This window comes from Oreochromis niloticus, linkage group LG5, assembly GCF_001858045.2.
Source record: "Oreochromis niloticus isolate F11D_XX linkage group LG5, O_niloticus_UMD_NMBU, whole genome shotgun sequence".
NCBI lineage: Eukaryota > Metazoa > Chordata > Actinopteri > Cichliformes > Cichlidae > Oreochromis > Oreochromis niloticus.
Window position 1 is genome coordinate 29,756,821 of NC_031970.2, and position 25,652 is coordinate 29,782,472.

The 25,652-nt window shown below is 39.8% G+C and overlaps 1 protein-coding gene across 6 annotated transcripts in view; it reads left to right on the forward strand.

Annotated features, from left to right (window-relative positions):
• tafa1b (TAFA chemokine like family member 1b) overlaps positions 1-25,652 on the forward strand; it is a 111,912-nt gene that overhangs the window by 80,960 nt on the left and 5,300 nt on the right. For 3 of the 6 annotated variants that reach the window (XM_025907431.1, XM_025907430.1, XM_025907433.1), the window contains 3 exons: positions 9,789-9,929; positions 22,156-22,280; positions 24,638-24,729. In XM_025907431.1, coding sequence (XP_025763216.1) covers positions 9,789-9,929; positions 22,156-22,280; positions 24,638-24,664 — 293 coding nt within the window. In that variant the 3' untranslated portion in view covers positions 24,665-24,729. Of the gene's footprint in view, positions 1-9,788; positions 9,930-15,766; positions 17,075-22,155; positions 22,281-24,637; positions 24,730-25,652 lie in introns of those variants that run through there. The other 3 variants (XM_025907429.1, XM_025907432.1, XM_025907434.1) reach the window with 2 other exon arrangements.

The following is a 25,652-nucleotide window of genomic DNA, read 5'->3' on the forward strand; positions in this document are numbered from 1 at the left end:
CTGCAATGCCCACTTGTTTGTCTTCTCCCATTACTGTGGGTTATGCTGCCTCAGGAGGAAAGTGAAATCCAGGCCACAGACGGGTCAGTGAAAACCAGCCAGCCAACTCAGACTGGCTGAGGTCAGACAAACTGTACGGATCACTGCAATAGGGGCTGATGGGCACTTGATAAACGGCAAATGCACTCCAGCTCCTGATGCATCAGTGGCACATAGGTCAAAATGGTTTTAGACTGGAAAAACAATGGTTAACAATGCCTCAGATTAATTTCTTATAATTTTGCTCCATAAAAGGTTCCAAAGCTGGAATACTCCAACTGCTCCAACATGTGCAAGCCCATCTTGAAGCCTGGCTTCTTGAGGCAACTTTTATTATTCATTGGTAAAAGTCTTATTGGTTTTCTAAGAAAGTTACTAGGGCTCAGGCATGGAAGTATGAGGTGCATTCAAATGGTTCCATGACTGGGATTATAAAAAGTAAAAGAAATTTCTAATTTAAATGTAGCTGCTCTCCCCTTGGATGTAAGGCTGTGCAGCTACAGTATAAACCATTCCCAGTGCTCCTAACAGCACAATCATCAACATACTGGTGAGGAACCAGCTGTGATTGTGAGGCCCATGAAAGACCACCCATCATATCACTTACATGTTCCATAAGGTGTGAATCAGACAGTCGAAGCATCACAAAAAGCAATATACTCATCATGAAACTGCAGTTAAGTCTGGTTCAGTCCCAGTAATAACTTTTTCCACAGAATTTTGGTTTTAAATGGAATTTAATTAGTAAATAAGGGGTTTGTAATTTTTCCTATATAAACCTTCTGGCTTGCCAAAAAAGGACATATACACTTGTGGTGTGTTTAAACGTTACCCTAAGTCAACTAAACTTGATGTTTAAGCAATGAAAAGAAATTCTGCTGAGCGTCATTAAACATATATGCAGAGGGACAGCTGGCCCACAGCCACTTTGATGCCATTGTTTCTTCAAACAAGTCATTAATATACTGACTTTTTTTGTTTCCCAAAGAACATAAAACTAATCGTGACAAAGCATATTTTGAACTTTTAAATCTAATGAAATGCATCTGATTGAAAACCGCGCATCAGAAGCTTTTGTGTTTTTTTTAAAAAAGGAGGTCATTTTCTATTATGCATGATTTGACTGAAAGAAAAGTTGACAGACACTAACTTGATAAACAATCTGCTGCTTAATAAAACTTTGCGAGGGTTTGAATTGACTTCTCTGTCTCACAGTACAAGGTAACATTGTTCACTTGTGAGGAAAAAAATAAGGCGACTGCGAGAGTCTCAATTTGTCCTCCAAATGTGCATCATTTTCAGCGCTAATTTAAAATGCTGCTCTCACTCTGCTTCATAAATGCAAACTGGGTCTCAAATTTACATTTTAGCTCTACATTTATTTACTGACAAAGGGAACCATAATTCCTTTTGCCACCTGAGATGTAAATTGACAATTAAAAGTTCTGAGACTGTGGATAGCTGTCAGTTACCCAGAAGCACCAGTGAACAACAACAACAACAAGCTCAGGAAAACGAAAGAACTGCAAGAAAAGATATATTCGGGACTGTGGTTGATGCAACACCTGCCTGACAAAACAAAAGAGGGGCTCTGGCACGCAAGCTGAAGCAGCAAGTGTGCGCTGATTAAGTTGTTATGATGAGTCCTTGAGAAGCTTTAGGGACTGCCGTGTCCCTTCACTGGGCCATATGTTATTACTTAATAACTGTAGCAGCGAGAAAAGCAGTGCAAGAGAGCGATCAAGAGAGCTTGAGAAAGAGGAGGTGACAGAAATGCTTTGCTGATGGTGAGCCGGTGATTACCGCTCTTTGCCGCTGCATAGATTACAGTTGTCGAACTGCAGCTGAGCAAAGGTGTAGTGTAAAGAGGGTTTTTCTTTTCCATCTGGTGCTGACATTGTTACAAGTACCTTAATTTTTCTGTCAAAAAATGTCTAATTCAGTGTGATCAAAAGGCTGTCAGTTGCCAGCTTTCTTTGTCACTCTGAATATAAAAAGCAACTGTCACTTCCCGTGAACTTGAAGCCTTTAGGTGTTGCAAAATAAGCTGTCATGCTGCTGTGACCTTGAGAATATGCACAGCAAGACAGTGATCCATCTATCTACTCTATGGGTTTAAAGCAGACAAAGTTTTGGCTCCTTTTTAAGCCTTGGTATTAGACAGATGTTTTTAAACTATATCAATATAGTTTCAAAACATTTATGGTCACATAGTTTGATATTGCACTACATTTCTTTCTTAAAGCCCTTGTTTACATGCAACTCGTGTCTCGCATCTCACTCGATGTCTGACCTGGCACAGGGAAACACGATAGAGGTCCACACTGCCAAAAAACATGGTTAATAAAATGAAAACAGTTTAATCACTTTAAAATTGTTCACACTTTTAAAGGTCAGATAGTGCGCAACAAAACCATGTTATTTGTAAAGAACAGCAGAAACACATACCATCCATAAGTGAAAGCACTTCAAATGTTTTTCCACCAATTACATCAATAATGCCATAAAGTACAGTGTGTTAAATTTTGTTCCCAGTTGACAGCCTTTAGTGCTTTTGTTGCTTATAAACACTCAACAATGAAATTTTATATATATATAGAAATAGTGAGATCTACAGATATATATTTATTGTCTGGTTGTAAACTAGGTAGTCAAGCTACATAGAAATCTGTTCATTTTTTTTTTAAAAACCTGCTGTGATCTATAAATCTGGGGTTTTTTGTTTACATGACATACTGTAATGTTAGTGTTTCCAGTGATAATCTCAAAAAAACGCATGCCTGTAATTATAAAAGAGACATTCAAGAGACATAGTACTGTACATGTATTGATCTCTGTGGTCAGTAATTTAAGGTCCCAGTTGTAATACACATTGTACCCTACAGGATTCACATCCTGGCTCTCGATCTAAATTCACTCCTCATTTAACCTCAAACTGTCGCGTTCATAGTAATTCATTTATATTTTAAATAAACAGTCACACAGTCCAAAGCCATGTAATTAGTGGGGTTAGGTTAATTGGTGATTCCAAATTGCCTGTAGCTGTGAGTGTGCATGGTTGTTGGTCTTTGTGTGTTAGCCCTGCGTCAGAGTGCCAACACATCCAGGGTGTATCCTGCCTCTTGGTAGCTGGGATAGACTCCAGCCCCCCCGTGACCCTGATAAGGGCCATGAATGAACGCATTGAATGAATGAAAGAATGAATTGTCATCTGTTAAGCTATGTTTCTGTCATATTTAAATACTTTTTTAAAAACATAGATGTTAATAATGGCTGTATGTGTGATGATGTTCGCTCAAAGTTTCATTCATACTGGCCCACCAGATATATACACATCCATACGCTGCGATCATTATAGTAAGGTAAATGTTGTCTGTGTCATGTGCCATTTTTTTAGTGTAATCTTTTCCATGCTCTCACCTCTGTCAGGCACACACAGGGTGGATGGGAAAGAAGACTAGCTAATTGGATGAGAATGAATTCTTGTTCCTGTTGTCTCTGTTTCTTGTCATATTTGAGTTTTAGTTTCTGTTTTGTGTTTTATCCAGGTCAATATTAATATTTAGTTCCCTCTGTGTTTCTCTTTGCCTTTCTGTTGCGCATTCTTTCATTGTGAATATTTATTTTCATCTTTCATGTGTCCCTGTGTCAGTTATTATTTGTTCATTTTCTGTTTTACTGTGACAGTTTTTACTGTGAGCTATGAGTCAATTTGAGCCTGCCTCCAGCATCCTGCCTTTGGGTCCACACCTCTACACCCTCCACAACTACACTTGGCTTTATAAGTGCCTTTCATGTAAAAACATGATGAGTGTAATTTTCGACACCACCTGTTCAAAAAGCTTAGACATGTCGACATTTTCAGCTGCTTGTAACCCTGTGGTGTACATGCCATATAACAGACTGTTACAAACACCCCCAAACAAAAGCTGCCTGTATGGACCCAACTAGCTAATGTTACAGTTGCTGCTGTGGAAAACAAAATTTAGTATATATTGTGCACTGAATTAAAAATGACATTTATTTAGTTTGAAAAAAGAGAGTAAGGATATGAATACAGAACAGAATAAGGAGCACTGAAAAGATAAAAATGTGATTTGGCTGATTTGCATCTATATCCTGACTTTGGGAAGACACCGTTTCACCACTGCAAACTCGGCACCTGAATGGTCCACAAGCCTAGAGAAAACTTTGTTTTTCCTTTTTAATGTTTCCCTGTCCTAAAGATTGTAGCGTCTCACATATGGCTTTAAGCTACAACCAAAATGGACAAAAAAAAAACTCTACTTGGTTGAAAAATACCTATTTTTATACCATTATACAATTTATTACCATTCAGCCTAAAATAACAAAATGTGATTGATTGATTTGTTTATATGTATTTTTTGGCTTATATCAGACAGCCATACTCCTTCTAAATCATCTGTTTTTAGAAGAGAGTACCCATCCTTAAAGTCTTTTCTCTTCTGAAATTGAACATGAAATATAAGTAATAAAGTAGAACTTATATTCCCCAATTATTAATTTGTCCATCAGGGAAATAATTACAATATCTCATAACAGGCGATATGAGATATTCAAAATTATTTTCCCCAGCAGTAAGCTTGAGGTCTTCATCTGTGACAGGAGTAATTTTATGCTGTTTGACAGATGATGCAACCCGCAGTCCATTTCTGCAGAAAGTAAACAGGGAGTCAGTTTTGACCGGTTTTTACTTGTGGATTATTTCTGGCACTGTAACATTACACAAGCATTAGAAACTCAGGTTATATCGGACTAATGAAAAGGTTTAGGCTTGATTAACACTCAACACCATACTGCAATATAGTCTTAAAGACACTAGTTATTTTAGAAGCATTAAGGCTGCTCATGACTTATAACACAGAATACACAGTAGGAGTCAATCTCTAAACTATATATTCTCGTTGAAAAGAATATCTGATGTACTAACTTGGTGCATTTATACTGTATATCTGAAAAAAGTTATTTTATAGTTAACTTCAGAGTGATTTCCACAAACATAAACTTTGATAACCAGAGGAAAAAAACTTTGATATGATCTATGGCTTCTTATCTTGCACTCCCATTCCTACTTCTCATATATATCTCTACTTTTTACAGCCTTCCTTCATTAACACCTCCTAATTGGCCATTGGGCTAAGCTGAAAACAATGAAGCATTGATTTCCTTAAACATAATCACCTCATCCACTCATTTAATGACTGCTGTCACTGTAGGCTGCCGAGAGAAAAATGACCGGTCAATGGTCCCATCGATACCCTTCACCTTCCTTCACCAAAGGCTAGAGTGCACTGCCACCCACTCCATCTTTGCAGTTTGTTTTAACCCCTTTAGTTGCCTGACAGGCTCCAAGCACTGCATCCATCACAACCACAGTCTTAAGTTGTTCTGATCCCACATTGCACCAGAACACACACTGATTACTACTGTGCACGTGAACAGAATAGATCTGTTATGAAATACCACACAATATATGCATCAAGACACAAACCACCAAATTTATACGTAGATAATAGACGGTCGTTAACCTCACCCTGAGCTCTTAGTTACCTGAATGGCAATATGGCTTGTCCAAATGGCCATTTGTCGTCTAAGTGGCACTAGTGACTGGCCCAGAAGAGTAATGAAGCTGCTCTCTCCTCCACATACCAGATGCTTCATCGTGATCATGCTTACTGTTGAGCTGGGGGCTTGCTGGAACTCGCACCAAAACATGCTTGTGTGCATGTTAGGGATATTTGTTCAGTATGTTCAGGAAGTAATCTTAGAAATGAATATGGTAAACGTAAAACACTAAATGTCTTATATTCTTTCACAGGTCTAAAACACACAGCCATATTCCACCATTTTGTTTTTGTCTGCTTTCCTTTTTGTTTGGCTTTGCTTTGTCAATCAAATGCCTTTGCTGTATTGCTGGTAATTTTGTCAGTCATACTATATTTTGTGTACCACGTAAAAAAAATCACAGTAATGCACTGTCCTTCCAGACAACAATTACTTTTTAATTTCTTTTACTGAAGGTGCAAAACAACTGTGAGAGCCAAAAGCGTGTTATATACTATACTATGGATTTTTATTGCAAGCAATTGATAACGCTCAGATTTTTATCTGAGTTAACATATCTTCAAAATTCATCAACTGAATTGGGCAAAAGTTTCTACTGCATCCTGCCCTCATGGTGAAACAGCTGTCAAGATGATTCTTTCCAACATCTGTCCAGGGCTGAACTTTTCTAAACAAATCCCAAAGACAAAATGTAAAAATATGATCATACAGCACTGCCTCATTGGTCATTAAAAACCAAGTATGTATGATTATAGCTGACTTGCATGGGTACGACAGTTTAAAGTCTACAAAGACAGCTTACAACATTTAGATTGGCACTCTGCAACAGTTCATGTCCAGCTGTTTTTTAATCTATGACCAGAATTGTTGGTTCATTGGCAATCTGTCTGTTTGATCAGCTAAATAATAGACATATTCAATTCAATTTGATTCAATTTTATTTATATAGCGCCAAATCACAACAACAGTCGCCTCAAGGCGCTTTATAGTGTACAGTAGATCCTACAATAATAGATGGAGAGAAAAACCCAACAATCATTTGACCCACTATGAGCAAGCACTTTGGCGACAGTGGGAAGGAAAAACTCCCTTTTAACAGGAAGAAACCTCCGGCAGAACCAGGCTCAGGGAGGGGCGGGGCCATCTGCTGCGACTGGTTGGGGTGAAAGAAGGAAAACAGGATAAAGACATGCTGTGGAAGAGAGACAGAGATTAATAACAGGTATGATTCGATGCAGAGAGGTCTATTAACACACAGTGAGTGAGAAAGGTGACTGGAAAGGAAAAACTCAATGCATCATGGGAGTCCACCGGCAGCCTACGTCTATTGCAGCATAACTAAGGGAGGATTCAGGGTCACCTGGTCCAGCCCTAACTATATGCTTTAGCAAAAAGGAAAGTTTTAAGCCTAATCTTAAAAGTAGAGATAGTGTCTGGGAAGCTGGTTCCACAGAAGAGGGGCCTGAAAACTGAAGGCTCTCCCTCCCATTCTACTTTTAAATATTCTATAACTATATATAAATTCCATTTGTATAAAAGCTGCCTTCATGATCTCGTTATGCAACTTAATCTCTGCTGCTGCTGACTTCCTGTAACTTGTACAAAAGCAAAGTTCAACATCGACAGGATGTCTTTCAATTGGCTTCACTTGGCAGTTGGGATAAGCAGATGCACAAAGGTGGTTATCAGATTGAACCTTCCAGATTGAAATTGTTATTCCATTCTGCATTATAGGCCTACAGATTTAGTTCTTATTCAGTGATGTTGAACAGCCTGAGAGAAAGTAAAGACTAAATAATCTATAAAAACAGAATTCAAGGGTAGGGTCTACGTGCAAATTTAAATTAAGGACGAAAAGTAAAAATAGGCGTTCTGTTTTAGGATCATACATTAAGTCTTATGGAACAATAAAATTGTGTTTGCAGCCAACAGGAAACAAAAAGCCTTGCACACATGCACAGGGAATAGAGTTCCTGCTAATGACCTGTATTTATTACTGATGCTCATCAGGGAAGACAAAAACTGTAGATCCTTTAGACCTTCTTGCTAGGATTGATCTTCGGGGAATGATGATGCCGTTGTTTTCTAAAGAACTGTTTAGTCCTTAGGTTGGGATTTTGGACCTGTTAATCCCTAATCTGTGCTGGAGTAGGTTAGGACTGCAGCACAATTTACCATGGCAATGTAAAGTAAACCATTTACATGATACTGAAAACCCAGAGTTAATCCTGATATTACCTCACTAAGCCCAAATCCTGCTTTGTGGTTCCTGTGGCCTTGCATGTTCACGGCTCTCCTTGATGTTGAGCTATTATTTATTTCAGACTTTCTTCCCTCCTCATTGGTGCTCAATTTGTTTGTTTGTTTTGTATTGGTTTGGGTTTTTTGGGCAGGGTTTGAGAGTCCTAGAATGTACACCCTTCCATGATTAAATGAAACCGTATAACCATTTGGGATAAATGGTCCATTTCCTTACCTAACAAAGTCACAAAGTGGAGAAATAATTAATTTTAACTGTACTTCCACTGAACAACTAAGTCCAGCGACACAGATCAAGATCATTCTCATCACATTCAAATAAGAGATGTGAATATGTTAGGGTTTACTTTGGTAGTACCTTGTCAGAGGTTTTCCACTGAAAGTCTGGTAGCGCTAACCTGCAGATCATGTATCGTATTATTGGTGTGGGGATTCAGCCCAATTCAATATTCTATGACGCAACATTAAATCCTCTCTCATCTAGCGATCTGCTTTGACTTAAAAGTAAGTCCGCAGGTCAGGAAACTCTCACTAAAATATTCAACAAGGCAACACATTGTGAGGATTGGGGTTTTAGCAGACTCGAGGGATTGTTCTCCTCACTTTTATAGTCTGTGTTCTGCTTCCTCCTGCCTAGAAATATCAAGACAACAAGCACGGAGAGAGTGACATTAATTCTGCACGACAGCGCGGTCCAGCAGGACTGCAAATGTTTGCCTTTTAATCCAGATCTCATCGGCCTTTGGTCTGGCCAAGGCAGACATTGATGGGAATGGGAGAAGAAAACTGTTGCCAAACTTGTCTAGGCTGCTGGGAACTCAGTTCTGTAATTCATGACCCGAGCCATTTCAAACATTTGCACAACCAGCCCAGCCAGAGACACGCACACACCGGTGATTGTCATGCCAGCAGAAGCAAGTGCATCGTCTGAGCGCAGCAGGATGTCCTCTTTAAAACGCCGTATCGCCCACAAAAATAATGCGCAGACAAGATTAAATGTGGCATTTGGTTGTCTCCCTCTCCTTCTGCACTCTATCTGTTCTATTCTGGATATTGGAGAGAATAAGTTAAACTCTCCTCTCCTCTCCCCTTGTCCTGGGATGAGCTCCAGTTTAATTGCTGGACGCTGGTGTCTGTTGTGGTGCCTGTCAAAAGAAGATAAAGAGTTTTTCCTGGGGCGTAAGGAAAAGGGAGAGCAGTGATGGAGGGCCTCTCTCCTGCAGCTCCGCTGGCTGCATTAGCCCCACGCTTTATAATTGTGTGAAGGGGGCACTTCCAGTGGCTCTCTCATTACTCACCGGTATGCCAAGTCCCTGGTATCCAGACACACCTTGTCCTCTAGCTTTCTCTTTCTGTCTGTCTCACTCATTTTAGGATGTCCCTCAGCTCCATCACCCCCTCAGCCTCCCTATTGTTATTTTGACCTACTACTGCTATTGGTGCTTATCACTTTCGCTTTCCACAGACATACCCCTTTGTCAGACTGGGACCTATTGTTCAGCACTTGCCATGACTGATGTCACCTATACTTTGGAGTTAATGCTTTAGTGTACTATTGCCTATTATTGTATTGGCACAGTCATCAGCGTCAATCATGTGCTGATTGGTATGAAGTGAGAACAGTCAGCACCAAGTAAGAGGCAATTAGATGGCGTTATTGAGATGCCTTGAGGGCTAATTTTCTTCATATACTTATGGTAAAAGTACCCAGTGATTGTATTGCAGCTCCCTACACAGGAAGTCCATCTTTTATTTGCATTGTTGTTGCTCGTTTGTGATTTTAAGTTCAAACTGCAGTGAGTTAAGGACACTTATTACATGGTTGCTTCAGATAGTTTACTGTTAAACATTTCTTATTAACATCTCACATTTACTGACAGGATGTCTTTTCAATCTCTCTCCAGAGGGTGGTACGTGCGAGGTGATTGCTGCCCACCGATGCTGTAACAAGAATCGTATCGAGGAGCGCTCTCAGACAGTCAAGTGCTCCTGTTTACCGGGGAAAGTGGCCGGGACGACACGCAACAAACCCTCCTGTGTGGATGGTGAGAACATCTAACGTCTTTTAAACGTATCTATAAATGCTCCTCTGAGAGACAGTCCTTGTCCATCTGATACCTGTTCTAGCAGATATACGACTACCTGCACTCTCCAAGTATAAATGACATCCAGAGACAGTACAGAGAGCATGTGTCCTACATGTGTGGCATTTCAGTCAGACAGCTCACGTTTGAAATGACTGCTTTCTTACAGGGGGAGAATACAAATATGATGCAAATAGAGAGTGAAGAGTAAACAAACCCCTTAGTCAACAGGTGGATGCTGGGGTAGTGCAGGGGTTGAAAGAGCAGGATGCGATGCAGGGCAGGTGCAGCACTGACGCGTCAGAGAGAGAGACGGGAAAATTCTGGGGCTTGATTAGACTGCCAATTTGGGAGGATTTGGCACGGGAAGAGTGAGGCATGTTAATGTGCATGACATAGTGCAGCTCAGGTTGCCTGCCTTGCCTAGCTGACAGGATCTGCTTCATTTTGCAGCAGCATATTTGCGGTACTCACATTATTCTCTGGTGAAGATTTTTTTGTTCAAATAGTAAAAATGCCACAGTCAGTATCAGCCAAATTAGGAGATTAACAAATTTAGTTTGCAGAATTATATCACATTAAAAGTTACACATTTCATATAAAAATTCAACTTTAGATATAAATCCACTACTTTATAATAGACCACATCAGAGGAGGCGGATGACTGACTGTTCTGTATTTTTACTGAAGTAAAAGGATAAATATACAGTTTCTACATAAAATAGTTTTTTTATTGTGAGAACTTGCTATTATTATTACTTAAGAAAACTTCTGTTACTGAACTTTACTTATATATACAAAAGTCGTTTCAAATGTGAGATTTACCATCTCAAGTGTGACTGAGTTGTTTCACAGGCTTTAATAAGCACTTCAGATGAAGGCATACAGTATATTCAAACACAATTTCTCCACTTTCAAATGACAAAACTATGTTTAACTATTAAGAACCCAGTAGTGCAGTGCTGCTGGGCATCGCGGGAGTTGGACGATGATCCAGTTGGCCTGCAGAACACCTAAATGGAGAGAAATTTGCAGATCGCATTGCCGAAGGCATCTCAGACTGACGGAAATGAATAACTAATAAACAGAAGTCAGGGAAGCTCCAGGCTAGTGCACTTGAATTACCTCAGCCGAGAAAAACAATCAGGCATCGGCAGCTCCATGGAGAGAAAAAGGGGAAAAAAGCTGACAGGAAATCACAAGTCTGCTGAGACAGAACTGTGATGCCCCTTAATTCCACGCAGCTCATTTGTGGCTCCTCAGTTTCGATCTTTTCACCTTCACCTTCAGCTACGATCAAAGTCATGTGTCTGCCCTCCCGCAAAGAAGTGACACCAAAATATCTTCATTAAATTACAACGGGGGGCCAGACAGGCATGGACAGTGGGCCTCACAAGGTTAGTCAGCCACAGCTGAAACTCAGAAAGATCTTCGGATATGAAATGGAGCCACTCCTCTGCAGCATCTAGCAGACAAGGCAATCATTTTATATTAATGCAGATTCTTTCCCCTTTTTTTCCTATCCAAGGCCTGCATCGTACAATACCTGAAAACCTTAATGTCAGACTGAGACCTTTCGTTACCGGCAACTACAAATTACACCCTAGACCTTAAGATAAAAAAATGTTAGCTGAATGCAGTGTAAAATGTGAATACAACTTCAGGTTTTTTGGGGAGGTTTTTTGTAGTAGTTGTTTTTTTTACGCCGAGATGTGGAAATCCAAAGAAGTTTTCCACCAAAGCTGGACAAAGATATAATTTTTGTTTTTTAAAAAAGTACAGACTGAGACACAGGGGTGAAGAAGAGGGGCTGGTGTAAACACATCATGTGCTTCAAGCTCCCACAGTGAGAGAATCCTTGTTGTTAGCGTATTGATTAACAAGCACTTACAGAAGAGGTGGTGATAAAAAATGGAAATGACAAGTCACTGAGCTGCACTGCTACAATATTGAGCATCGCTGCCCCTTTTGAGTGGTAGTGACCTGACCTTTTAATAATTTTACTTCCTTTATCTTGCCTCGCCTTCCTACTTGGATAATTTTCACCTGCTTGAAAGTGAATCCGGCTCAGTGTTATTTATTTAACACCTACCAGGGGATAAAGGCTGAAGGGCACGCAAAATAATTATGTGATTATTCATAAGAGCTCATTTGCAGTCGGAAGTGTCAGGTTCTGACAAACAAACACCATTAAATTGAGCTTTTTATTTCTTTTTCAAGTGTGACACAGGAAGGAGGAGGTCACTTCGTTCAAGGGTGTCGATTATCTGGAAAAGCTACACCTGAAAGTTGCGTGTTTGTCAACTTGCCCCAGCGGGCTTCCAGTGCACTATGTGAGGGATTATAGACTTGTGGAGTCAGTGGCCTGTCCCTTCAGCATTGCACCAGCCTGGCCCAGATGGAGCTTTCTCCCCAGGTCCTCATGTTATTAATGTTCCATCCAGTTGAGGAACGATGTTGCTCATCTTGCCACCCCCTGGGGGACACCTGCTGCCACTGTACCATACACAGGTTATATATCCACAAAAAAAAAAATCCCAAAAAACAAAATAACATATAAAAAGAATCGCTAGTGTTCTGATATAATAAGTCAAAACCTTTAGAGGTCATTTGGTCTGGACACACATACAAAGCCCGGAGGAATGAACACTTCCTTATTTTTAGCCAAATTTGCAGAAACAGGCAGTCTCTCTGGCTCGCTGTATTATTGGTCATTAGCGTCAAACTCCAGCATCAAAGCCCACAGTGAAGATCAGTCCCATTGTCAAGTGTTTACTGACTTGTGGAGAGGGGCTACATGGGGTTATCTCAGTTGCTACTGGTAACTGTTGTGGCTGTTAATAATATATGGGGAAGTGAGGACAGCTTGCGTCACGCTCACTGGGGGTCTACTGTCAGATTATCCTCATGGTGGGAATTGATTATTAGTTTTGACAAGGAGAATTATGTCCCAGTTATGTCAGGGCCAACGAAGCTCCAAGTGAAGAACATCCCTTTTAACAAGTCAAACGCTCATATCTCTCCAGCCTCACCGGACCAATCACATGCACTCAGATTAGGAGCTCATCACTGCACCGCTGCCTTTATCCCCGTGTATGAGACAAGTAAGCCCTCAGCCACAGCACCCGAGTACACACTTACATATGCACCCATTTAATAAACACATGCATGCTGACGCCTAATTATGCATACGTGTGTATTGTCGTGTCGCCGCTGTAGCGGTACACTCATTCAGCGGGAGATGCACGCAGATGCCCGCTCGCTGCTGATCACTGGTGGGGAATGAACCCTTCTGTTTGGCTGCAGGCGTGTAGAGTCGAGCATAACAGGTTGTCATGGTACATTTGAGATACATCCTGGGGGGGACTACTTGAGGGGAAGGACAGTAAGTGCTGAAGTTTTTCTCTTTTTTTCACATACTTACTTTGTGAATTGAATAAAATCTTTTTTTAAATAAACACAGTAGATTAACATGGATACTTTGATACACTCTTTAAATCAATAGCATCTTCTCACAAGCGGAGCTGGTGTCAATATAAGCAGGAAGGTGGTTGTCTTCCAAACAGAGTACACCCATGTTGGCAAAGATTGTCCTACAAAAAAATAGCCAATCGGGACTGACTACTGCACGTGGTTGCATGGACAGCAAAGTCCAACCTGATGACACCCAAGAACAGCAAAGTCTTCCTGTTATAAAATCTCAGCTCCCACAGTTCAGGTCTCACTGTTTCACAGACCCCCTGCTACTGTAATTGTATGTGGTTGCCAAGACACGAACCTGCTGCAGATAGAGCCTGAGGGTATGGACAGAAGGAGCATATTAGAGTGTACTGTACAACAAAAACATCTTTCTCTTGCTATAACGCACACACAAGCAGACATAAGGCAAGACTAACAAACACTGAAATCCTCCTGGGTCAAAAAAAGATGTTTTTTTCCAGGAGGGGGGAGTGAAGATAATGATTGCAAAGAACATTTTCTCCTCCACTGTTGTCACATCCCACTGAGCTCTCACAGCACTGATGATGTGATTAGGCTCTAACCTGTAACCTGCAAGGAAAAGCATCTGACCCTGAGCTGAGGTTTAAAGGTCACCGTAGTTTTCTTCCTTCTCTAACCACTTCTCTCAGCTTTTTAAGCAACATGGCATCGCCTTCCTTGGTCTCACTATCAGAGTAACAAGTCCACAGTGAGCTGAGAGAAGGGACCCACAGCAAGATCTATGTCACCTGTGTGGGAGCAGCAGTCAGATTTTTACCCACATAAAGAAATGGAAATAAAAATGTACACGTTCACAGACAGAACCACAGAGTTACACTTACTGCACAGTTAAATTAAGACACATGGAAATTAAATATTTAGATACTGCATTGCTTGTAAAATAGAGTAGTGATAGTGAGTGGAAGTTATTAAATACTGTAATTTAATGCCAGTTATGTCATAAATGGAGTAGTTTTAACCAGATTTACTCTGTAATACCGGCCCAGCACCTGCCAGTATTTCTGCATTAGGTTTTTATGGATGTTTGTACTTGTAACTGTGAGGTTTCCAGTTTCACTTGACTGGTGAAATGGAGGCGCATCATAGAAAATAGTTTGCAGCATTTATGAGAATTAATTTGAGTTTTAAAACCCGTGCTGAGAATAAAAACATGGAGACCCTGGACTTTTGGTCTGCAGGTGCTGCTGTGGCAGGGTGTCCATTACAAATTCAGAAATTCAGTAAAGCTATGATTAGAAAGCTAAACAATATTTTCTGAATAGCTAATCAAATCTTGGCTCTCTCTTTTCAGAGAGGGGCAAAGATTAATGTAGAATAATGACTATCTGAAGCTGACCTCAGGTTCAGGGGTTCAAGTCTCAATCCTTCCATAATTATACAATTGCTTCATTTGTTTCATGCTCCTGTGACCCTTCCAGTACTTTACTGCGGCAAAATCCTCGCATTTATAACTCCATCTCATTAAGATGAAAGCGGGTCCTTTTAATTCTTTCAACGTGAGAGGGGGATAATTTGATCGACTGTTTTCTTGCATGCATGATTATATGAATGGATGATTGATTGGACATTTGTTTTGTTAATAGGTGAATATTCAGGGCACTTGAAGAGCACTGGTGTTAAAAACACACACACTCAAAATGCCGGATGCCATCGCATTACAGATAGATCACGCTGCCCAAACTGCAGACGCAACCTTACAAAACAGTGTCAAAATTTAAAGTCAATTGCTTTCTTGTCCAGATTTTGATTGAAGGTTATTTAAGTTACTCATCTGGGGGGAAAAAAACCCCACTTGACATCACTGGAAAGCTACCGTTTTTGCTGTGATTAATTTAAAAAAGTCTGCCAAGCGAGTACAAGTTAAAAAACATTAACTATTCATTGAACCTACAGACACGTATTCACATTTTGACACCGACAGAGATCAATTCTCTTCCTCATTCGTCAAGGTGTTCAAACATTCTGCTACGTGGCAGGGACGTGTCAGCAAGTTCAATCCATCACAGAACCCGCTAACAGTGATCTGACAGATGCACTTGTAAAAAGGTCCATCGCTTCATGTTTTTCAATCAATTCAAGTCCCATTCTCAGTTGTTTGTCTATCAAAGCTAAAGACTCCAGCTTGCTACATCGCTGACATCTTGAATCAAGCACCCTTCCTGTCCGTGTGTTGATTATTCGAAGACCATCTGTTATCGCTGACACCCTAATGCAGCTATTTTATGGTAATATGTGAGGATGGTTTTAATTTGTAATGGTGCTTTAAATCACATTCAGTGCCTTCATCTTGTAAACAGATGGATCTGAAAATTAATGGATGGCCACCAAGGAGGATTTCGGACAGTGGCCCAGCATAAGACTCCCCCCACTCCTCCCCCCACTCCCCTTCACTCCCCAACCATCACAGAGGAGGAGTAAAGTTTGCTGATGTTGGAACAAAGGTTGTGCCCTCTATGCTGACGACTGCACAGAGAGCAGTTAAGTAAAACGACTGTTGGAGGTCAGTGGTGACCAGAGAGTGATGCATGGATCCCAGCCCAGTGATCCCTCTTCTCCATTGGTCAAGGTCAAAGCCAGATGTCCTGTCCGGTGCACAGCCGTGTACATCTAGTGTCTGTGTTCCCACTGGGCTTAACACTGTCTATTTTTTCTTTGTGCTACTGGTGTAAAGATATGTCATTAAGAGCGCTTTCTGAGGTTTTCTTGAGCCATTGTTGTTCTCATACAGTGAAAAAGATACTGATGGCAATAATGAATTAAAGCATGAATGTTAATAAGATGTATTTCATAGTCACTGTTCATTAAATTTTCACTTTTATTGCAAGATGAAAAGCTGTCAAGATGTTAATTAAGATTATGATAAAGTGCCTTTTTAAGACATGGTGACTCTTCCACATCAGGTGGTCTGTGTGGTGGAAAACTATACCAATATACTTTTTACCACAGCCCTGCACCATTGCTTCAGTTTGCTGATATGCTGATATGTTTTAGCACTCTCTCTGGCTGACAAATTTATTTTGAAGCTATAGAATGGCGAAAGATACTTAAAGTTATAACTTGAAGCAGTTGTTGGTGACTGTGAATACTCCTCGTCCAAGGCTCAACGAACAGAACAGAATGGTTGAGCATGCTAGGGAGTGAAAAATAAGAAAGAGAGCCAACAACAAGGCCGTGAAAAAAAAATACATGCCTAAGGTGCCACGATTATCGACATCCATGTAGTTTTTGGTAATAATTTTTCTAATACCTCAATCCTTACATATTATATATACATATGTAGTAGCTGATCTCAAAACAAAGGTAACATTACATGTCCATTACATGTACATTGTTTATAAATACATTTTTAATCAACAGCAGTGATACACCCAAAAATGGCAGCGTTCTCTCTATGTTCAATCACCTATTTCTTCACTGAAGGTTTCAATATACATTATATTGGAGCATTATTGGCTTTCAAACAATAATCTGTTGTAAAATGAGATGCACAGATGTGAGCACAGACAATTTTTGTCTCCTTTAAAACACACATACACACACACATAAAAGATCATTCTGAGCAAGGTTACACTGGAAGTTCAATACGCAGAATGATGTTTGTAATGTAACAACATGGAAATTATTGAGCGAAAGGGGATTTTTTAAAGTAAAAAAAATAGATATGCAATAGATTGTCCAAGTTCAGTATGTAAACTCGTGGGATTTCATGTGTAGTTTCAATCAAGTTCAATCTAAAACAAGTAAGGGTCATTTTAAGTTAATGTTACAAGAACACCAGAGAGTTCAAATGAAAAGCACAGATTTTAGCATTAAAAAGTCTTGTACAGAAGAGCTTACAATGAAACAACTAAACAAACAAACAAACTGAAGGTGGAAGGAAAGGTCAATAATATGCAGTACTTTTAGCCGCCCATTTCTTTATATTGCTAGGAAAATCGGAAATGCATGTAGCCGTTTATTGATATGCAAACATACATGGAAGTACCTTAAGGCAAAAACAGAATTTCTACAAGTCTAAGAAGCTCAGCGCTGAGGAACTGACTTTCTAATATTGTTCTTCTGTAGATTTTTAGTCCTGCTGCGTCATTGTTTGTCCTCTACAACTTTCATCCAAAAATTTTAAGAACCCACTGCACACCATGACAATATATGCCAGGTTTTCAGCTAATACCTCTTTGGGAATCAACTTGTTGTTTCAAGAACACTATTTTATGCCTGTCAAACTGTTTGATCTTTGGCATTTTTCCTAGGTTCAACTAAAGAATGTAAAGAAATTATGTGTTTTTGTGACAAGTAACAGAGTGACTAAGATACAATTTAAGTGTCTGTCACACACTACACTCATTCAGTCCTTGAGCAAGGTGCCTTATTTATTCTTGAGTGATTCATAGATTAAGGTTAAGTAACTTAACAAGCAAACAAAAACAGGCAAAGAAAATCTTCTAAAAATGGTACAATGAGTGAAAAAGCTGCCAATGTCCAAAGAAAAACTTTGCCCTTCAGGAAACTTTAAGAATTGCAATAAAGTCTGGCTCCTTGACACCAAAAGGCAAATAAATGATGGGTGGCTTAAAACTTTTGACAGTACTGTATATAAAACAATGATTTGTGGGATAAACTGAAACTTATAGATGGATTTCAAAGTAAACCAAGTCCTCATCTCACAATGACAGGCTGGCAAGACCCCCATTCAATCAGCTTCTTTCCGAAAATGTTCTTTAATTTGGCAAAATATAAAAAATGAGGAGTAGCATAACACTTTTGTACAGTACTGAAAATGAGGCCTCATATCAGTGTTACTGACACACTTAAATGCTGCAAACAAAGTGGTAAATGTTCTTCAATATAATAACCATTTACAAATTAGCAAAAAAATAATTAATAATCAACAAGTAAGAGGTGCGAACAGTCAGCTAGAATTATGGCTCTTCCCTAATTATAAACACTGCATATTTTTACATTAGTCGTTAATGAAGTGGACTCGTACACGCTTAGTGCTCTTCTGCTCCAGCTGTGTGCTCAAACTGCTTTCTTCCACAAGCCTCATTCACCTGTTTCCATAGCACTTCATTTTATTCTTTGGAGCACTTTTGTCTAAGATTTACACACCGTCTCACACTCCAATAGATGCATCAGGGCCAATTTGGGGTTCATCTTGCCCAAGGATACTTTGACATCCTTGCTGGAGGAGCCACGGTTCAAGCCACTGACCTTCTGACCTACAGCTGCCCCTAAACGAAATGAAAATTGAGGGATGAATAAAAAAAGAAAAACAAACTTTATGCATTCAATGTGTTTTTTTAGACTGTTGTATGAACAATCTACTTCATGTGGAAGCATTTCAGGGTTAGAAGAAAGTCAATTCACTGCTAAGCAGTTCTCATGTGATGCAGGTTTTTAATCTCCCACCTCGTTTTTACTTCTTTTTCTTCTATCTTTCTTTTTCTGCCTTTTCCTGTTTTTTGTTTGTTTGTTTTGGTTTAAAGGAATTGATTTTTGTTTTGCCAGGCACTCCTTTACCGTTCTTCAATTTGAAGTGAACTCAGCATTCACATTGTTGGCTATAAATCCTCCTGGGTTGTTGGTGTATTGAAAAACAACTTTTTGGTTTCCTGTTCACTCTCTGGAGTGACGGGATGGGGCTAGCAGAATGGTAACAACACGGCACATCATCATCACTCAGTAGAAATGATTAAACACATCTCCTCAAGTCTAGTTCTGATTTGCAGCTTAATGAAGGCTTCCTGCATACTTATGATTTGGCACCTAAAGCAGCTCAATGTAAACACAATTAAACATGGGAAATATTTAAGACACGGAGAAAGCCAAGATAAGGAAGCGCAGTTTATGGTGGACCAACATGTAATTAGTGTATAAGGTAAACAGCCACAGGGGAAGCCAAAGGGCGCATTTACAGCCGGTTAGTGGATGCTCTCGTTCCTGTATTTAGTATTCTTGGGGCTCATGGAGGGAAAAAAATGAAGGAGGAGACAGCATAACATGGCAAGTTTACTGAACAGCAGTGCTCCAGTCTCCCTCTGGTGTATATGTATGTGTGTGTTGGTTCAACTGTAGCACACTCTGTGCTGTGAGGGACGGCACTTTAACAGTCTTCTTCCATCAGGTAGAGACGGCATGTTGCTCATGCTCACAATTGATTGGTGGTTGGTCTGTAACCTTGGCAACACATGCTGGAGGGTAAAAAAGTATTTTTTCCAAATGGTTCAGAAAAAAAACAACAAGGTTTGGAAAATGAAATGATACCGTTTTAACTCATTGCACTTACCCAATAATTTCACCTTCACGTCCTCTTTGTGTCAACAAGATAAAAGGAAAGATGCTCTTTAAAGAGTGAATTTAAGAAAACACAGTGCATGCAGCAAAAATTCTGTTGGGACAAGAGATCACTTATCATCTGAAAACCTGCTTTGAAGTTTTAACTTTTTCTGTCAGAAGGCTCTAACGGAGGAGTGTGAAAAACAAAAAGTTTCTTTTTTAAGCTTCATGGTTAATAAATGAATCACAGCTTGACTTTGAAAGACTGGTTTTGATTTGTGCTGGGATTTACAGTAACTTGAAGAGAGGTTCCCACTCTGACAAATTGCAGTGGGAACCTAGAGTGGATTTTAAAAATTTAAAAGACAAAAATACTACAAAACTATATAAAATGCACAGGGAAGGATGTTACCCCATATGATCAACTGAATCTAAACTACAGCCTGGGCTGGTTCTGATATTTTCTTTTATGCTTAAAATCAGTTTGATACATTCACACCCACTTTAATCAATCAGATCAAACGAATGACTTGTGGTTTTGTTATTATTCAATAAAAGAAAAGTAAATTCCATAATTTAGCAGCCTTAGATGGCCATTTAAAATTCTTATTGGTTGTAAGGTGTAGATTAGCATTTAGTAACCTTAACCTTAGTATTAATCTATGTATCAAAGCGTAGCCAAAGGAAGGAATAGCTGAGCCTCAGTTTAAGTTCACAAGAACTAGAGTTATTTGTGTAACCACCAACGACAAGCTCAAAAAAAAGACATGAAGCTTCTCAGTGAGAAACCCATTTATACAGTTTTAAATGTGTATTACACTTGGGAGAATCAGGAGGGTTTTTAATGTGGAAGCGTAGATCAAAATGAGCTATATTTGAAAATGAGTAACTGATATTTTTAGTTGTATTTTCAGTTGTATTACATATGGCAGTTTGTTGGCAAGTAGCAATGGTATAAGCACTATAATGCTCAGTGACGCACAAGCTATGAAACACCCAGGAGGCTGGTGGTTTGCAACTATAAAAACATATGGACTGAAGTAAGTTAATTAGAAGAAGTAACAAAGTATCTTTTTAATTGCTACATAAAAAGATTTGAGTGTTAGAAAGTGCATGTTTGGTGCTCTTTAACATGTCATATATACTTTGGGTTAAAAAAAACCCATATATGTACCTAGAGACAGAGAGAGAGAGAAAGAGAACTGGAAAAAGGGGAGGGAAAGACATCTTGATGTGAAGATGAGAACATATTTGCTTTTGTTAAATAGCTGGAGGAAGAATTCAGTCGATGAGAGGCAATTAGTTTTGATTAAAAATGAGATTGCTCCCCTACATGCAATGTAGCTATATCAAAACAAAATAATGATTAATTTCTGTTGGTATAAGACATTATTGTCAACAGCTAAAGTACCCATGCAGCAACAATACAATTGCTCTGAGGCCAAAGAGGAGGAAAAATATTCATTTAGAGACACTGCTGGATGTTCCTCTGGAGATGCTCGTAATATAATGTGTGGCTGCTTCTGTGTAAGTGCTCACAATTCTGCCTGTGTGGATAATTTGCACACCAAATATGTTTGTGTGGGAGTTTTCTGCATGTGTGATTCCACCCACATTTTGAATGCTAATCCTTATGTTTTTAAATTGTATGTTACTATACATTTTATACTTTCCATGCCTATTTGAAAAACACAGTCTTGAAAATAATACAATTTTTTTTAATCAGTCATTTTAACAGTGATTTTTCCCTACATTTTACAAACTGAATTTGTTGCTTTTCAATGCATCCTGCTTCCATTTCTTCAAGTCTTGTCATTACCATTACTAGCCTGCAGTGCCTTTTCAAGTACTTCATTTCGTTCTTAGAGAAAATGGTTCCACTAAGTTAGGTATGAGTAACGCACTTTGAACATGACACATGAAACAAATGCAAACAGAGAACATAAGATTACATTCACAGGGGAATGAGATGGGATTTGTAATAAATTTAATCCCAGCAATTGTGATTTTGACACTTGACTTATTATTTAAACACTCATTTTCCCCTGTTCTCCAAATCAGCTGTGGTTGTCTTTACTTTAAAGTCACTGTCTGTCCCGCTATGTTCTTTGTGTGTGGATGGAACTTTGCACACGGATCACACAATGAAGCGGAAACACACACAGTGAAACAGAGAGCAGAGGAGTGGAGGGAAACAGCAATAACAGCTGTACTGAAGTGAAACACATGCAGGCACAAATAAATTGGGAAAATCTTTTTCCCATTTTATTTATTTCTTTTTTGTTCTGTGTTATATTTGTCTCAAGTAGAAGGTAAGTCCAGTTTAGGAGAGGATGTGGGGCTGGAGGGCAGGGAACTATGTGTCTAAACTAATGCTGCTTTGTTATGTGTCTGTGCTCATCTTTCACAGCGTCCATTGTAATTGGGAAATGGTGGTGTGAGATGGAACCGTGTCTGGAGGGAGAAGAGTGTAAGACTCTGCCTGACAACTCTGGATGGATGTGCTCCTCTGGGAACAAAATCAAGACCACAAGGGTGAGAAACCACACACACTTAAGTTCAGCTGCCTCCATCTGCATGCACACACATACTCTCATAATACGCAGAAGCTATTCTATGCATACTTTACATGCATGTGTTTGTCATTTCTGTGCTGCGAGTCGAAATGCACACCTAACCAACCATGCGACATGGCACACTTACACCGTTTCCACACAATGCATTGCATATAGCCAGACAACTTTAAATTTAATCGTTTTTCTTGAACTTGTCAACTGCCTGCTGCTGCGTACATTGAAACACAGATTTTCAAACCCATATAAATGTGCTGAAATAGCACTGTAAAGAAATTCATCCAAAAGCTGTGCCCTCTCTATAACAAGGTTGGTTCTGTTCAGTGTAAGCAACCTATCTAATGGCCCATAGTAGTAAAAAGATAAATATAAAGCAGGCGGTAAACAAACAGGTGGGATCTGCCTCAGGCCACACTTGTCAACGACATAAAGTTAATGGCTGCTCTGCTCCTCCACTGCTTTTTCAGCTTTGTGCACTCACTTCGATTGCAGTATGCAAAAATAATGCAGAGTTTAGTCCTCTAAGCCAGCAGCCCAGCACTGTGACAAGTTGATCACCTGATTTGTATTCACTTAATTGACCCCCTTTCTCCCTTCCAGTGCTTGGTGACAATGACTTTGAATAGCAGCAGAGGCTAATGTGATAGTAGAGAAACGGGGAACAGCCAGTGAAGGCTAGACGTCATGGGGCTTCCCAAGGTTGTTCTGTAGATTTATGTGCCAGCAGATAGACATAAAGCTTTCAAAGGGGCCCCTCACAGCCATCGCAGGCTTAAAATTTTCAGAAAGGAGTTGATCGAATGGGGTCTTGCCAGCTTGTCAAGGTAAGGTGCAGTACTTGGTTTACTCTTTAGAATACATCTAGAAGTATCAATGCAGCCCACTGCATAATGTGAAGAAAGTAGATTTAAAATGATGGCTGTCTTATGAACAGTACTGTTCAAAAGTCTTGAGCAACCTGTCATTTCTTTGTATTTTACTTCGAAGGAGCCAGGTACTTAAAGATGTCTTGGGCAGGCTTTCTGACATTTCTTTTTCACTAATTCTCCAGTCCAGCCCTTATACCTGCGCTCTCTGTTTGCTGTTTTGGATGAGTCGCTTAACACTGACTTATAATCAGCCAAATAGTATTATATGAACCGCATCTGTATTATATTATTATATCTCCACATCACAGACAACTTAGCAAAGAACCAATAATAAATCATATCTTTAGACACTTTATGACTAGCAGCCCTTTGCAAAAGCATGTGACTTCTTCCTAATTCTTTAGTCAAAACTATGAAAAACGCTTACGATAACACAGTTTAACAGGCATAAAATATTTTTGCACCAACAAGGTCATTCCCAAAGTTCTATTGTCAACATGGTGTGCATTGTGTTCAAACCAATTTAGGACATCAGGTGAGTAGAGGACAAACAAAGAACTGACAGGCCCAAAAATGATCTACAGCAGGTGAACAGTATCTCATGTCCTTAAGAATAGGAAATGAAATCCAGCCAAGACCTGAGAGATGCCTCTGGCCCTTCAGCTGATCTACTGTTCTCTAAAGCTTCATCAGCAATGTTCACTACAGTCTCAGTGGAAGTGTGGCTGTCAATAATCTGATCTTCATGAAGAGAAACAGGGAGAAGAGGCTGAGGTAGCCAAATTGCACTAGAATTGAACTGAAAAGTCTTACAGAGTGATGAATCCAAATTTGGTTCAGATCATGATCAGTATGTATCAGCAATGAGTACAACAGTGAGGGTCCACAGCCATCTGTAAAACACGGTGGAGGCTCTGTCATGGTTTAGGCCTGCATTTCAGCCAGTGGTGTTGGAGATTGTTGGAATTATTAAAAGAGAAATTACCATCAGATTTTGATCTATGTTGGAATAATATCTGGAAAAGCATCTAATTGATAAAAGCTTCATTTTGGAGCATGACAATGATCCCAATCACATTGCCAGAGCAGTAAAAGGATACCTGGTTAGAAAATAACACGTTTTTTTGTTGTTGTCCTAAATGTATGTTTGCATAATTCAATAAATCATTGCACCTATTAGCCATTTTCCTAACAAAATATAAAGCAATGCGGGGTGGCTCAAGAGTTTGGCACAGTACTGTAGCGTCAGTGAATTCTTTTTTTTTTACTCTCATGAGATGCAGAAATCGAGTTTGTAAATTTCTGCACACAAAAGAAGGAAAAGCTATACTGTCACATGGCTTTGGTCTAATGTCAAAATCTTAAGAGAAGAGCGCACAAAGGTCAGGCCTGCAGGTGCTTTTCTACCGAATACACACGTGTCCTTTTTTTCTTGACCCTCTCTTTGCAGAACACCCAGCCATACTCCCCTTTTTAGCTTCCGGAAGCAAAATGCAGAGGATGCGTCAACAGAAATTGAGCTGCATTCTTGCTTCTGTAAAGGTTAGTCTTTTTTTAAGCTGTTCTTTTTTTTTCCTTCTATGTTTTCACGTCTCTCTCACATCACTGTATGCATTTGAGTGTTGGGCAGTAGGAGTGGGACCAATTCATGTTCAATGACTTCCCATTAACCCAAATACTCAGTGCGAAATAATCAAGTGTGTGTTTACATGCTGTGCATGATTAGGCAGGCGTGACACAAATACTGATCGCACCGCCACCCACTGTAAATATTTATCACCAAGCGCAGGCAGAGCACGCATAAATAATAAGCAAGTTGCTGCAAATTTTTTTACAGAAACTGTGGCTCATGTATCAGTAAAATGTTTAGTGCGCAGATGGCTTAACATACATATGCATACAGCATGCTATAGCAGCACATTCACAGAGCACTGTAGAAACATACACACACACACACAGAGTCAGGTCCGCCTCTTAGCAGAACCCTGCTGTCTGTGATCAGTGTGTAATGGCAGGATCAGTCCTTCTTCCTTTCATTGCCTCCTTTGTTCCATGTCCTGTTTTTTGCTATCGGCCACTGTGTGGGTTTGATTACAGTGCCTTGCACCGGTCTGCCAATCCCATTAGGCACTAATCTGTGACATGCTACTTGCTCCTCCATGTGTGTGTGCTCCTAGTTGTGTATGCACGCACATGTTTGATGTGTTTGATATGTCTGTGTTTGTACGGGTACACTCATGTGTGCACAACTGAGGCTGGCGGGCAGATCTCTTCCCTTTTCGTTGTGTGGCTTCTTATCAGAGGCCACTTGATGTCCTGATCCCCCTCAGAGGGTCTTGTTGAAGCAGCTATCAGCACACAGCATAGCCCACAGGCTACATGAAAGGGCTTTTATCCTGCACTCTGCTCTCTTTTTTAATCAACATTCCTCATTCACCTGCCTCTCAGGCCAAATTGCCTCATTT